Source organism: Volvox carteri, assembly GCF_000143455.1.
Source record: "Volvox carteri f. nagariensis unplaced genomic scaffold VOLCAscaffold_23, whole genome shotgun sequence".
NCBI classification, from domain to species: Eukaryota; Viridiplantae; Chlorophyta; class Chlorophyceae; order Chlamydomonadales; family Volvocaceae; genus Volvox; species Volvox carteri.
Window position 1 is genome coordinate 508,461 of NW_003307566.1, and position 15,685 is coordinate 524,145.

A 15,685-nucleotide genomic window follows, 5' to 3' on the forward strand; every position below is an offset into this window, starting at 1 on the left:
ACCAAACGAATGCAAGGATGCTGCACCCGAGCCCTTTTCATCGTAGGTATATTGCCTATGAAGGCCCTATGCAGCCCATATTCCGGCCAACCCCTACTTTTTTGTCCCGCGTATTTTTCGTTTTCGAGATCCGTCCGGAAGCTGCTCGCGGTCCCGCTTCAGACCCTTTTTCCCGCCGACTGCGCCGTTCAATCGAGCCCCCTCCTCCCGCTGCCTCGGTGCCTCATCCCCTTCCTTCACGCTTTGCGTCGGGTGCTTCTGCTGCCCTCCCGAATCCTTTTGAGCTTGATGCTGCCGCTTTCCCTCAGCCACTTCTGCCGCTGTCTCCGCCTGCTGCCCTTTCTCCACGCCCTTCTGCTTGCCCTTCCCCAACGCTTCAGGCTTTCCGTTCTCGAACCCTTGCAATTGCGTCACCGCTTTCTGCTTCTGCTGTTTTGCCTGCTGTTGTTGTTGCTGCTGCTGCTGCTGCATGTCCGACGCTCGTTCCGCTGCCAACAATTCCTCCAGCTGCTGCAGCGCCCCCGTCAGCGCAGGCCGCAGCGCCTCTACACGCTCCGACGGGAGCTTATACTCGCGCACAAAGTTGTTGTCAGCCTTGTGGATCATGGCCTTGAAATGCCGCATGTCCTCGTCGCGCAGCAGCGTAATGACACGGCCGGGCTTGCCGGCGCGGGCGGTACGGCCAGCACTGCACACACGCAGATACACGTACAAGCACGCACGATGGGAGTTGGGAAGCGAGACCTGGCATTTCGATCTGCGTGAAGACGATGCGCGCGTTGAAGCCGTCGAAAAAGACTTTTGCAGGAAAGTTGACAAGGCCTTGACACCAACCATGAAGCTTTTGCTACCACTTCCCTACGCACCATACAAAGCCTGCATGACGCGGCTCCTGCCGGCTCTGTTTTCCAGGGCCCCCTGCAGGGCCCCCTTCACCACCAACCTCCTAGGACATCCGTCCCCATCTTTACCGGTGCACATAAGTCTTGGCGTACACAGGCGCGTCGTAGTTAATCACATTCTGCACGCAGTCCACGTCCATTCCACGCGTCATGGCGTCCGAGGCCACGAGCACTTTTGCGGAGCCTGAGGTGCGGAGGGCAAGGAAAGAGATGGGAGAGGTTGAAACGGGGTGAGGATGTTGTTCTCTCATCAGTCATGCAGCGTCATGCAGCGCGTTGAAACATTTAGTCGCGCGGGCACGACAGCGACCCTATGTTCAGAAAGAGCTCTCTTGACTATAACCGTCGCATGAGACGGGAGCGACAACCTTAAGCAGGTGCTAAAGGTGAGAGCAGTGAGTGACTGCGGGAGCTGCTGCAGCAGCAGAAGACCGGATTGGCTGGAGCGATGTCCGGCAGCCGTGTACCGTTGCCGCGGTGTTCGCACTCGGAGGATTTTGGTGGGAAAGACCCGGAAAGACTTTTCGTCACTTTGCCGGCTTTTCTCTTTTCAATGCCGCATTCAGTCCGGAGCCTTTTCAAGTCTTCAGAGGGCGAGTGGACATATATCGCGCTTTGCACACTTTTGCAAGAAATGCATTGGTTTGTCGCACATTCATACGTACATACATACATCCATACACATCTAAACACGCACGCACTCCCCCATCTCTGACAAGCACACGACAGATGCTTTTGCACATGAGCATATGACGCTCAACGCTACCTGTTCGGAAGCGCTCCAAAGCAGCTGCCCGGGCCCGCACCGGCACCAAGCTGGAGTACTCGACCACCTCATCAGGGAGGTCTTGTACGGCAGACAGCATGAGGAACAGCCTACAGTAAAACAGTCCACAAAACCGGCACGGCATGTTGCGAGGTTTTGCAAAGGGCACCGGGAAAGAGGATTTGGGGGGAGGGACTTGCCAACAATACTACACGCAAAAGCTGGCAACCTCTGACACCCACAAACTATAAACGTAAAAGCCCACAACCCCTCTTTCACTCAGAGCTGTCAGCTGTCCGTTGAAGACGCCACGAAGCATATGGCAATCATACTGGCAGTCAATCGTTACTGGCCTCTTACTTCCGAGGAGGACACTTACCTCAGCTGCCTGTTCGGCATCTTACTCTCCCGCGCGTCACAGGCCCTATCCACATCCCTTTTTCCACACGCCCGCATACCCCGTCCTCCTCACCACACGCCCGCATACCCCGTCCTCCTCACCACACGCCCGCATACCCCGTCCTCCTCACCACACGCCCGCATACCCCGTCCTCCTCACTTATGGGTCATTTCCAAGGAGGAGGTGAACACGATGGTGCTCTGCCCCGACCACTCCTGAAGCAATGCCAACAGCACCAACGGCTTGCGGGCAGCAGAACACATCAATCGGTATTCGGAGAGGCTGCGAGGTAGTGAGTACCGCCCGGCTGCGGCGCCACCGCCGCCGCCGCCGGCCGCTGTCGCCGTGGCGACGAATCGTGGATGGTGCAACGCCAGACGCTGTAGCTTGGCTGGGTCGCGGGTCAAAGTGGCAGACACCACAATCTTGACCACCCTACACATCACATGTGTACACGGTATATATGTCTGTGACGAAGCCGAGCGGCGCGCGTCTGCGGAGAAAAAGGTTGGCGGTCCGAGTAATATGCTGTAATACCTGACCCTAGCGAATTAAGCCGTAGCAGACCGTATAGCATTCCGAAGTCCGCCTCTGACGCGGCCGCCAGCAAAACGGCGGGGCAGTGATCCAAAGAGAATAGGGGAGTCACTGGGGGATATATGGAGCTTTGGCTTCGGAACAGCTTCTGGTAGCTTCTGCCCCAACCAACCCCAATTTCGAGCTCCCACAAAGGAAATGCACGACCTCCAACACCCCTCCCAACCCAAGCCCTCCAACACCGACGCGAGCCCCGGCCAAACCCGGCCCCCTACCTGGGCTGGGCAAACGGGAGGGCGCTGCCAGTGGAAGCCCCCGGCCAGAAAGCCGCGAAATGGTCGCAGGCTGCCGCCGCTGGGGCCCCGGAGGGCCATCCGTCAGGCAATCCCGCCTGCGGTGGCTGCTGGTGATGTTGCTGCTGGTGGTGTTGCTGCTGGTGGTGTTGCTGCTGGTGATGTTGCTGCTGGTAAGTGTGATGTGCGCGTGGTGGATGTTGTGGCTGTGCCAGCGGCTCGATGTGGGCCAGCACTCGCGGCAACCAACTTTGGTAGCTCTGACGCAAAAGACGATCGGTCTCGTCCGCTACCTGCACGATGCGGTAGAAGAAGAATACGGTAGAAGAATACGGTAGAAGAAGAGGAAGAAGAAGAGGAAGAAGAAGAGGAAGAAGAAGAGGAAGAAGAAGAGGAAGAAGAAGAGGAAGAAGAAGAGGAAGAAGAAGAAGAGGAAGAAGAAGAAGAGGAAGACACGGCCATACGAAAAAATCATACCTTGCGTGGGGGAAAGGTGGACGGATTAGAGAAGTCCGAGAGTGCTAGAAGTGCAGGCAAGTGCCAGGTGTGTGGAGGAGGTGGGGAAACCGCGGGAGGGACGGGGCGGAGTGTCTTGCTGTCTTCTAGCCTCTTATCCGCAGAGGCTGTAGCGGTCGCAGTAGTAGCAGCAGTAGCAGTAGGTGGTAGGCTGCGGATCTTACCAGAAAGCGCAGGTGCCGCAGAGAAACACCCGGCGAGCCACTCAGGTGCGACATCAGCCGACCAGGAGTCGCAACCAGCACATCCGCGCCGCGGCGGCAGCCAGGGGCGGCGGCGGAGCCGCCGCCAGCGACGAACGGAGACGACGACGACGACGACGCCGGCAGCCCCACAATCGCCGCCGCCTCGGCCGCTTCTGAGGTACGAGCCGCCGCTAGCGCCACGTTAAGCTGTACGGCATCACACAGCGGCCGAAAAACGTCGTATACCTGCGGGTGCCAGGGTTACGCGGGGTGGTAGGACGGGGGCCAAGGCGGGGACCCGGGTCCGTTCTTAGTCCCGCTAGTACGTTGCCGTACGCATGCACGTACATTACAGACACACATGCAATGCATCATGGGGCCCCCCGTGACACTTGCTAGCAAGTGCTGACTTAAGGAGTGATTCCTTCTCTTGGACGCATCCTGACGAGTCTTTCCTCGCCGTCTGAGTTTCTCCTGCCGTCGCCGTCCGATTCCTCCTGCAGCGTCACTCGTTCGTGGTTCGTCTTTCCCCCTGCCCGCGTTCCCTTCTGTCCTCTTTCTCCCACGGGGCGATGGCAGGGGGGACTTGTTCCGTTAGCTCTTTTGATGCTGTTATTCCCGCCCTTTCCCCGGCTCTTTCCCCCCCCGCATACACCCCCCCACACACACACACGACACGTCACACACACACAGCAGTATCCTCTGGCTTCCAAATGAAGAAGAATGTAAATTCACTTCTGATTTTGTCCATGCAACTCACTGAAGACAACACACACACGCACACGCACACGCGCGCGCGCACAGATAGGCACCGTATTTCCTCCATCCCGCCCCCATACCCCCAGCACACCCCCGAGCACAGCTCCTCGCACCTGCACCGCCAAGTCTCTGGTGGGCAGCACCACCAGTGCGCGAAGACAGCCCACACTCGCCTTGCGCCCAGGCAGCACCCTGAACGAGAACGGGAGCAAGGAGGGGGGAAAGACGCACCACGAGCGAGTGAAGCTGCTGCCAACGGGGGGCCGAGAAGGGAGGGATGTAACCCCAAGCGGGGAAGAGGAGATATGTGGTGATGTGATCAGCAAGGAAGCAAGGAAGAAAAGAGAGTTCTCAGGAGGACAGCGAAATCATGTTCTGCACCACCCGCGGCGGTAAACCCACCTCACCCTCGAACCAATCCCGAATTCCGCAGTTTACTTGCGATTCATCTGATTTCGTCCTCTTTTCCTCTTTCCTCTTCCAAGCGATTGCGGGCCCAAACGCGTGGGGGAAGAGCCAAACCGTTACAACAATGCCCCCCGCCATACTCCGCCACCGGCAGTTAACCCGAATCCGAACCTGTGACAGAACGCCGACGTCGGCGGTGTCCCTCATGCATCCCCTTTCCGCACCTTACCCCTTACATCCCCCGCTTTTGTTGTTTACACACACACACACCCCTCCACCCCGCTCGCCTTTTAATAATCGTCCCGGACGCCACTTACTCAGCAAGGGAGTTGACGACAGGCAGCGCGTACGCCAGCGTCTTGCCGCTGCCGGTGGGCGCTGCTACACAGAGGTCGTGTGCGGTGCTGGTCCCCCCCGCGGAGTGCTGCCACACGGCTGTTTGCACAGGGAACAGTTCCGGAAACCCAAACCCTGGAGAGTAAACAAAGCAATGGCGCGAGAGCGGTTTTGCAACAAGGGGAGAAAAGAGGGACGAAACGACAGAGAACTTAGCATGATGGGCCTTATAGAGGAGATGGAAGTGCGCGACGGAGGGTCATGACAGTAAAAAGAGGTTGTGGTTGGAAATATTAAGAAACCGCCATGCCTAGCACCACTAGACCGGAAGCGAGCAAGCGGAAGGGCTCGGGAATGTAAAAGATATTGAAAAAAAGCTGGTCGATATACACGGGGTGAAAGGGGGGAAAAGGTGTAAGACCAGGGCTGGCGGGCCTGCGCGTTTCGCTGGAGAGGTTGGACCCGTGGACCGAGTGGCTGAGTGAACATGTGATCGATGGGAGGATTGGTGTATCTGCGCTGGTCCCGGGGTAAGGGAGAGCGAAGAGGGAAGGGGCAAAGCGCACCGTTGCGGAGTTGAGAGGCCAGGCGAGCATCCAGGCCTAGCACTTTTTCGACAGGAATACCACTCCCAGATTCTATAGTCAGGGGCACGCACATCCATGGGAGGACAGGTCCTGCTCCGCCTGAAGTTTCGCCGCTCCTGGACTTCGGCGGACCCTTCGGGGCATCTGAGCCCCCGACCCCAGGCTGCGCTATGGTCATTGCAGGGGCTGGCAGCTTTTATGTGACGCGGAGGACTCTAATATGAGCTAAGCTACATCGTCGCTGGTGGACTTCAGTTTGGCGGCGGAGATTGGGCAACAACAACATAGATGTTTGAGTTGACAAATATCAGCTGGAGAAAATGCGGACATACGCATGTGTTCAATATGACACTTCTTCCGCCACGTTCAGAGCGGCCCGGCCTTCCAGAGATTGCATACGGCAGTACGGGTTGTATTTTATTTTTTCACCGATCACATCAATCCAGGTGAGGCTAAATTCTGATACACAGTATTCGTCTTCTGATAACGTGAGCTTCTTTTATATTAGCGCTTACTGCCTGCAGCACTCAGTGCGAAATTCACTCTGCGCCGGTTAGGAATGCTGGCCCTTTTCCACTTAGTACGTACAATCTAAGCACCTGGTAATAGTTCTAGATTCATCTTGATTACCTTCATTCTGCTTTTGTGCGGCTACGTTTCAGGTAGGGTTTGGGAGAAGGAATCGGCAATCGGGAAAAATGCCGCTTTGTTAGGATGTGCTCTGGCCATGCAGCTTTCCTCCTGTGTTCTTTGTAAAGGACTTGGCCTAGGTTAGCATAGGTTCTATCACGGAGCGTCCCTTGTGACAAGCAGGACTCACGCTGCTCAAATGGCTTATGAGCTTTTGGGTCCTCCGTGATCTTAACTGCATGATTTGTTATGTTCTGATCTTCAGGTTTCGCCGTTTTTTGGTTGGCTCGGCAACCTGGAGGCGACGCGGGGCCAGCAGCATGTCGACCTTCAGCGTCGCGAACAACTATGGGCCGCACTGCGGCCAAGATCGCCTGAACATTACGTAGTTAGCACAGGTTGAACACACGCTACAGAATTGCATAGCTTCCGTGTAACGAGCAGGATACCAGCTTAGAGGAGAGAAGAGTGACTCCAAAATTGGATTTAACCTAGTATTCGTAGCGTCCTCGTTTACAACTATGCGTGGAAACAAGCGACGTGCGGCCGCCGTTGCGACCGCCGCCAATAAACCCCAACCGGCCCTCAACGACGCTATTCTTGATGTGGTGAGTAATGGGTACCTGGCCTAAAATTATTAATCCAAAGGTGGATTGTTTTCACACTGCGTTGCCGTAGGTAATCCGTTCGTCTGCCCTTGCTGACATGTGCATGTGACGAGTCCGTTGCGCGCCTGCTGACATTACTCATCGTCGACCTGCAGGCGAACCGCAAAGGAGTTCGTTGCTGCGTGGAATGCGGTGCAACTTCAACACCCCAATGGCGCGAGGGGCCAATGGGTAAGTGCTGACTCCCTAAGTTAGTAATCGCTTCTTGTGGCTTCCCTCTTCCGAGTAAGATCTTTATTTGTTTTAAATTACGTAACATTTTTAAATTGATCTGCAGGGCCCAAGACGCTGTGCAATGCCTGTGGGGTACGTCGTCAGCGTTTGCTACGCAAGCAGCAAGCGGCGACGTCAGGCAATATTCCTACGGCCCCGGTCGCAGCTGTGCAGGCACGGAGACGGCTACTGGGCCGCTCCATGTTTTCGGTACGCAAATGAAGGGAAGGCTGCTAAGGGAGGACACTGCTAAGGGAGGACACAACCGGAAAGGCACTGGGGGACTGGGATGTCGGGAAAGGGAGGAAGGGACGAATGGGAGTCCTGACCTCTTGTGTGCCAACACAAGTGGGTGCGGTTGGTGGCCCCATGCGCCATGCCCCACCCATAGCGAAACCCCCCGTATGATGTCCTGCGCCCCTAACTGTGCTTGGAGCGACCTTTTATTATTATGCTCGCGCGAACACTATAACACTGAAGACTGCGTATACCTGCCCCTGCACGCATTCCAACCATGCGCGCACTCTTTCCCCTTCTACACACGCACATGTACAGTCATCCCCCCTGGAGTCGGACGACATGCCATTCGGCGCAGCATCGGGCTCGGAGCATTCGAGCGACGAAACTGAATTCGACTGGACGACCGGCATGCCTGCGAAACGCCAACATCAGCATCAGCATCCCAAAGAGCAACAGCACGAAGAGCAACAGCTTATAGCGCCTGTTGAGGTTGAAGAGAGCTGCAATGAAGACGAAAGCGCCGCGTATGATTTGTTATTTTTCGCCGGTGTTGAGTGCGGCTCTGGCTGCGGGCTCCCCAGCACCGACCCCCCGCCTGCCAGCTGCTGGCGTTCAGAGCAGCAGCACCATCACCACCACCACGGCCACCACGGCCACAACACGCGCCGCCACGTGCAACCCCTTCGTCGTTCGGATGACTTTTATTATTACGAAGAAGGGGAAGAGGCGTCTGATGGCGCTGAGGACGACAGGTGCAAGAGGCACAGAATGTCGGTTTCCCCGCCATCGGAGCCCCTCTCAGTGCGTCCCCGCTCGCTGCCATACCACCACCACCATCACCAGCATCATCACCAGCATCATCACCATGTGGTGACTCGTCAGGTGCTGCTGGGGAGCTCTCCGTTATCCTCCACCGAGGTAAGTGTGTGGGGGGGTGAGTTGGGGGGGGGGCCCGCATCAGCCCGTGCGTGTGTATTGGTATACGGGACCCGTGGAGATAAGAAAGGCCAATGAAGGGCGCGGCCGCGTGGTGGAGAGGGATAGCAAGGCGAGAACCAACTGGGGCAGCGGGAGGAGGCAGGTTAAGTAAGGGTACGGCATGGGGTAGGGTAGGACTTTGCCTAGGAGCAAACCTTGCAACATGGAGCAACGTGGGGGGGGAAGAGGGAACGGGTCATGAATGTGACGCGGACGAGAAGGCCACTGTGCAGCGCTGCGGTGCTTTGCACCCGTGTGTTTTTCCAGTGACCCATCATCGCTGATGAGATCGCATTGCTTGGCTTGTTGTTGTTTTCGGAGAGGACCCACCCCGGAAGGAAGGACTACTGAAAAAATGCCATGGAGGATTTTGCCCTTTACACAGGTGCACCGCTACTTGGTACCTGCCGTGTACTTGTGTACTTCATTGCGAGCGCTGTACTTAGTTAGCTCCGCTGCGTGAGCACTGTCTCTCCCCTCCGGGCCCCGTGCGGCTTCTATACAGCGGATATCTGCGTGTGGATACCCATCATGTCACACGCTGTGTATGGACACTTTTACTTGTGTGTGATGCCACGGCGTCTCTCTCCCCTTGCAGGATGCGGCCGAGAGTGGGCTGGCGTCCGTTTTGGCGAAGGCATCAGATGATATCATGCAGCAACAGCAGCAGCAGCAGCAGCAGCAGCAAGGCGAGCGTGACCATCCCTACGGCGGCCATCGGCAACTGCTGTCATCAGCTCTCATATCAGACCTGCGAGGTGCTGCTGCTGTCGTCGGCCCTTTGCCGGCAACAACAGCACCGTCGCCGCCCTTTCTTGGCGGCAGCAGCACCAGCACCAGCAGCAGTCCTCTCACCCTGCCGGCGCTAGCGGCGCCGACGTTGCTGGCCCCAGGAGCAGCCGCGTTCACCCGGCACCCGACCCCGTCTCCATTCTCAATACCACTGGCACTGCCCGTCCTGCCGCTGTCCTTACCTTTGCCGATGCCGATGCCGGTGCCTTCAATGGCGGCGCTACCGGCTGCAGCATTATCGGCCAAGGACCTGGAGATGTTGGCGAAACTGCGGCTCGACTTCCAGCGCGCTTGCTTGCAGCTTCATCACGCCAATGTGGCGTGCGAGGCGGTGGGGGCGGTGGTGGCGGAGCGTCGACAGGCAGCGGCCAGTGCACACGAACAGGCAGAGGCGGCGTCCCAGATGCTCGCCTCGGAGGCGAAGGCGATGGTGGACAGGTACCGATTGCGGGACGTGCTGGCAGAGCTCCATTCCGCGACGTCGGCGGAACGGTCCGCGCCGGTGGCAACGCTCGCAGCCGCGGAGGAAGAGCAGGCTGCAGTTGACAATACGGTGGTGATGCAGGAGACGCAGCTGCCGCCGCCGCCACAGCAAATGTAGAGAGGAGAAGGACCTGGGGGCGAGTTGCATGGTGTGGAAACCCTGGGCAATTTTGGAGACCTTTGTTGGTCGCACACTAGCGTGGCGACAAGGTGCTGCTGGTGGTGGTCCTGATGCTGAAGTTGAAGTTGAATTGGTTTGTGACGAAGTGTCAGTGACGAAGTGTCAGTGACTTGCGAGGGCCACAGTTGGCCACACATTGTTTAACGAAGTGCCATGCGACCCGGACCGGGGGGGAGGGAACCTCCGCCAGCAGAGCCCCTCCAGAGACTCGTTCCTGCCCGATCCTGCCCTGGGGTAAACGAGTTGGTGTTGCGCTAGTCTGCGAGATGGATTTGCAACGCTGATGCGTCCAAGGCCTCCCCCTCCTGCGATGGCAGGATGTTGTATTGTAGACGGGCTTGGAAAGCCCCCTTAGTGTAGGGCGCTGTGTGTTGGTGCGGATTATTATTCAGGAGCGCGCAACAAGTTTTCAGGTTTGTTTTTTTTTGTTAGCGCGAGCTCAGTTGACAAAGGAGTGGTTGAAGCAGCTGTTGTTGTTGTTTTTATTATTATTATGTGGTATATATATGTGGTGATGGGTTTGCTTTTTGCACACTGGAATAGGAGGTCGGGGCAGTAGTAGGCTGCGTGTGTGTTTTGCGGTAGAGGCTGTAAGGGACGGGTGGTGGCGCACTGGTTGTTGAAGGAAGAGAAGGAGGAGATGCCACCGGGGGGCCACCTCGTTGATTATCATGTGGGTCAGTTTATAGAGCCTGTAAGGTGGGGTCGTGTGGTTGGATGGGTGGATGGGTGGATGGATGGATACTGGGAAGGAGAGTGTGACGGTGGTCGGCGGGCTCCGCTGCCAGTCCAGCGGGCAGCACTCGGTTCGCGGCGCTGAGGGTGTCTGCTGCGAACCCCCCGGCACGGTATGAGATGACATGAGATGGCGATTGGATGAAGCGGCGGCGGCGACGGACCCACCTCATCGGGCGTCCTTCGGTGACTCGGTGCCATGCATGGCTGTGTGCGTGTGTGTGTGTGTGTGTGTGTGTGTCCTTGATGGGCACTGATCCTCGCAGGTGGAGGAAAGGGCGGTGGGGGGAAAAGCATCATATTCATGAGCAGAAGGATGGGGTTGGGTGCGTTGGGCGCGCGCTGCGGTTGTTGTTTGCTGCTGCTAATGGGGATGAACGTGCAGCTGGCAGCTTTGGGTTGAAAAAGCGGCATGGGCAACGGCAACATGAGAGTGAGAAGGAGCCTATCCTGAGGTTACGTTACCGTCGTGACTCCGCCTGAAGGCTGATGAGAAAATGGATATGACGGTGAGAGCGATTAGAGGCTAACCCCCGACCTCTGGGTTTTGGCTGGTGGCCCCCAGAGGACCCTAGAGGAGGGGGTTGCCCTCCCGGCTTCATTGGGCGCCAGGGGGCCATGATGCCTTAAAATTGACCGCCAGCAGAGATGCCAGCAGCTGGCTTGTCTTTGATGCAGCGCATACTCGGCCCTACCCATGTCATGGCATATCATGTGACCCCTGTGGTTGTTACGGTCCCACACAGGCTTCGAACGCCCCAATTGAAATGTGTATGTATGTATGTACAATAGTCTGCATGAGGTTTTTGATAACAGGATTTGCGAGGGCGCGCGCAGTCCCTCAGATTCGCGTTGCTTCTCGGGGCCTGCCTGGGCCTTCGTTTAAAACATCATTTCTTTTTTATTCTCGCTTTGCTCCTTCTGCTGCTCCATGCAAGGCCATCAGTGTGCCACCATATTGATCTGTGTATCGTACGGCATTGCGGCTGCTGGCTGCTATGGGACTGCTAAGGAGCCAGCCCTGGCTTTACAACAAAACTTGGAAATGCTGTTATGGTGGGTTTCGGTGTTAATGTGATGGTGCTACTTTGTATGATTATGATTAACCTGCGCAGCCGCCGCCGTCGCCGCCGCCGCTGTTGCCGGCTTGCAAGGTGAAGGTCTTTCTGGATCTGTCGTGGAACACATTCCGACACCCGAGGAGACCTGACGCGGCGCGCCATACGGATGCCTAGATGTGTTTTAATGTACGGATGTATGTCTGCCGTATTGCGCAGCCGGCACTATGGAAAGGTCCTTTCTCCTGGAGCCACCTCCCCTTCATGTACCCCGGCTTGGGCTTGTGGGCTGTGGCTGTGCGGGATGCGGGCGAGGTGTCGAGGTTTGGTTCGTACCTTTGGTCTGAGAGACGCCACCTGCATGGGGCGTTGGGGGTCCTATATGCCTGATGTCTCCCTTTCCCCCCCCCCAGCAGCAGCTTTCCTTGCAGCAGCAGCTTCACTCGCTCGTGATTCGTCTCCTCCCCCCCCATACACCCTTCAATCGTGTGTGGTTCGTCTTTCCCCCATACACACACATACACCGGGTGTAAAGGACCGTCGGGAAAGAAGATGTTTAAATGTGGAGGCTGGTTGGTGCAGGATGAGGGGTGAGGGTGTGGCTGAGGGCGCTGCGGGATCGGCGAGATGGTGAAGGAAAGAGCCGGGGCCAGGATGCGGAGGCGCACCACCATCTTCCCCCTTAGGTTCCCAAGAAGGTGTCCCACACCAAAGGTTGTCTGGCCTCCAGGAGTGTCGCGCACGCACATGATCGCAGTGCGATGGCGGCGTGGCGGCGGCGGCGGCGCTGCGCTCCGAGAACCTATTAAGTTGGTCCCAGGTAACTCCTGCGATGTAAATTAATTTATATAGCTGAGAGGAGCCGCCAGACACACGAGCCTGCATGGATTTTGCGACGCCTGTTGGGAAAAGCTGGGAGCGAACCAGCGGCTATGATGCGGTATTGTGGCGACGGTACAAAGTATATATCATAATCCGCGCTATGCATCGGATGATGGGCAAAGTGTGTATGACATCGCGCTTGTGTGAATCAGGAGGTGGCGGTCCGAAGGCCGGCTGCTGGGGTTGCTGCGTTACGAGGAGGAGGAGGGAAGAGGAGGAGGAGGAGGAGGATGGCTCGTCGCCTGACGGTTGCGTGCTGCACCTAAACGATGTTTGGGGAATATGCCTGTTGAGGCACTTTTGCGCCGGTTGCGGCTGATGGCTGACACCGTGGTTGGTTGTTAGCGCAGCAGTTGAAGGCACGCTGGTCAGCCTGTAGGGAGGCGAGGCGTGGCGGAGGTGTATTGCCTTAACGTGCGTGAGAGAGATCGGCAGGGCATTTGGGAATATGAGAGAGAGAGAGAGCGTGTCAACCAGAGTACTAAGGAGAGCGACAGAGGGGGAGAGCGAGAGGGGGGAGGGAGGAGAGGAGACTATCTGATTGGTGGTGGCTAATTTGCCTTCGTTCGCTGTAAAGGGGTCCGGAAGGAGAGGAGGGGGCATCTGAGGGATGTGGCCGAACACGCTGGTGGTGGTGGTGGTGGCGCAACACGCTGAGGCAGACAAGTCGCTGGAGCTACTGAATACAAGCAATGGCCTCCTCTGCCAGCCAAGCCGTCCTTGCGACGTCTCATAATTTCGCCTGGCTGCTGGACACAGCGCGCACGCCGGTTTGTCGCACCGATACGAGAGCACCGTGTTTTTTTGCCCGTGTCCTACACAGCGGTGGCGGCGGCGGCGGCGGCGGCGGCGTCCGTTGTGGGGTTATGTTGGCTGCGCGGCTGGGGAGGAAAGGCCGGTCCAGGGTCTTCACCACCGTGCACCACGTGCACCACGTTGACCGTGCACTACGCCTCTTTGCTGCTAAGGAAGCCCCCACCAACCACCACACCACACACACACACACACACACACACACACACGCGCGCGCCTCCGGCGTCCTGTGTGTTGGGGTGAGGCCGCAATCAACATGAAGCCCACGGTGGTGGCCACAGCTGGCAGCACCGCGCCAGTACTAATACCCCCCTAGTTGACCTCCTGCGGTGGTGGGAGGGACGCCGACATATGGCACGAGAGCAGAGCACCAGCAGTGGCAGCGTATCAACAGCCGCGCAGGCGACCGCGGAGCAGCCCTGCGCCCTGCCTGCCTGTCGCTGTCTGACGAGCCTGGTCTAGGATGTTTTCTTTTGTTTTTTTTTGCTCAGCATTGGACTGCATTCCAGCATGGTTGACAGTTGCGGATGGTTTAGGAGGAGGAGCATGTAGGTGGGGGGTGGTTGGGGGGTCGCACGGCCATATCTTAGAGTAAAGCGGGGGCAGGGTTGGTTCCTGGCTCACCCCACCTCGGCTCAGCTCCGCTCGGCGTGGCATGTTGCGGTGTTGTTGGTGCTAACGATTGGATTGAGACACCCAAACGGTCGTCATTCGTAGGCGGTGTGGGAGGCGATACGCAGCGGCCTTGCAAGTCGCTTATGCCGCCGCGTATTGTTCACTCCTTGACAGCTTTGTCTGTCAGTATTGCACATCCGAGTAACAAGTTTTGTCGCTTTCATGATGGTCAAAAGATGAAGATGGTGGTGATAGGCATTTGTTCCATAGTCCTTTTGCATCTGTGTGCGCAGTAGTCGTGCAACTGTATTATATACTTCGTTAACGGCGCTAATAGAAATGACCTAGTACATGTTTGTTTGGCGGTGTTTTGCTGGACGTTTGTTCTCTGTTCGCTATGTGTAAGGGTTCGGCGCGTATCGGTGTTTCGCACGTGGTTTTAGGACGAAGGAACGTTTTGGAAAGCTGGCGCTGTTTTTCGGGCAGCTGAGGGGATTTGAAGCTCGTTACTGTATAAGAGTGTATCAGCGAGATTAAGGCCATGTGAGATAAAGGCCACGAACTTGTTCCCAGAGGGAGGGAATTGGTGTAAAATGTACTGATGATGAAGTCGTCTCTCAAAAGGAACCGGCAGCTGCCTGCCGGTGGTGTGTACTGCGTTGCTGAAGGTAGTGCCATACGTAGCTAGCTCTCTGTGGGTGACGGTGTGTTCGTGCGAGCAGTTCTGCCCTTGATCCCGCTCTCGAGGGCGGCGGCGGCGGCGGCCCCAGCCGCACTCTCTTTGTAACATAAACGACTGGTAACACACAGCTTCGCCAGCCGTCATCGACCAACAGAGGCACATCCTAGTAAAATGGACACAACTTCGGGCGGGGGATCAAAACAAGCTCATGTCGCGTTATACGACGGTAACATCGACAAAACACGTGCGTACGGCAGACGCTAAAATGTCGTGACACTCAACAGCAAACTGGCGCGAATCTACTGCTACTGCTGCTGGTGCTGCTGGATCTACTGCTGCTGCTGCTCACACAGAAAGGCAAAGGCAACTCAGAAGGTTGAAGTGCCGCACACGCGGCACTTCAAGGGCAGTTTTAGGCAGTGCTTGACCATCATCCCTTAACTTCCACTTAACTTGCGCCGTTTGTCACTGAATTGCATGTTGTTTGATTTTTTTAGAGATTTAGAAAGAGAAAAACCAACTCTAGCTGCTGCTGCAACAATTGCCTTTCTGACTGTTTCACCAGGCTGTCGTGCTGTCGTGGCGTAATGTTAGGCTCGTGTGTGTGTGTGTGTGAGTATGTGTATGTGTGTGTGAGTATGTGTATGTGTGTGTGAGTATGTGTGTGTGTGTGTGAGTATGTGTGTGTGAGTATGTGTATGTGTGTGTGTGAGAGTATGTGTATGTGAGTATGTGTATGTGTGTGTGTGTGAGTATGTGTCTGTGTCTGTGTGTGTGTGTGTGAGTATGTGTATGTGTGTGTGAGTATGTGTATGTGTGTGCCACCTGCCATGCCACGCTATGCAGTGACAGACCAATAATCCAGGCCCCAGTACGGGAGCAGCTGCTCCACAGTTCCAGCTGCTACACGTACGCTGCGCAAAACGGGGTCGTCTAAGTCCTTTTCGTCCTCGGCTTACCTAGACGTACCTAGGATTTTACTACTGCCACTTGGCAGGGGGAGGCACTTTGGAAATGTAAAGAGCA

The 15,685-nt window shown here is 56.7% G+C and overlaps 2 protein-coding genes across 2 annotated transcripts; one reads left to right on the forward strand and one right to left on the reverse strand.

Annotated features, from left to right (window-relative positions):
- Positions 1–93: 93 nt before the first annotated feature.
- On the reverse strand, positions 94–5,867 carry VOLCADRAFT_61333 (uncharacterized protein; the record flags this gene model as incomplete). The annotated part of the gene is made up of 10 exons (XM_002951369.1): positions 94–688; positions 972–1,074; positions 1,657–1,778; positions 2,228–2,561; positions 2,682–2,760; positions 3,135–3,191; positions 3,579–3,845; positions 4,472–4,526; positions 5,084–5,237; positions 5,669–5,867. 10 exons carry the CDS (start codon positions 5,865–5,867, stop codon positions 94–96), a joined length of 1,965 nt encoding a protein of 654 aa, XP_002951415.1.
- Positions 5,868–6,840: 973 nt separating this feature from the next.
- On the forward strand, positions 6,841–7,410 carry VOLCADRAFT_117837 (uncharacterized protein; the record flags this gene model as incomplete). The annotated part of the gene is made up of 3 exons (XM_002951273.1): positions 6,841–6,927; positions 7,083–7,158; positions 7,265–7,410. Coding segments are annotated over 3 exons (309 nt in total), but the record flags the coding sequence as incomplete, so codon positions are not given.
- Positions 7,411–15,685: the final 8,275 nt, after the last annotated feature.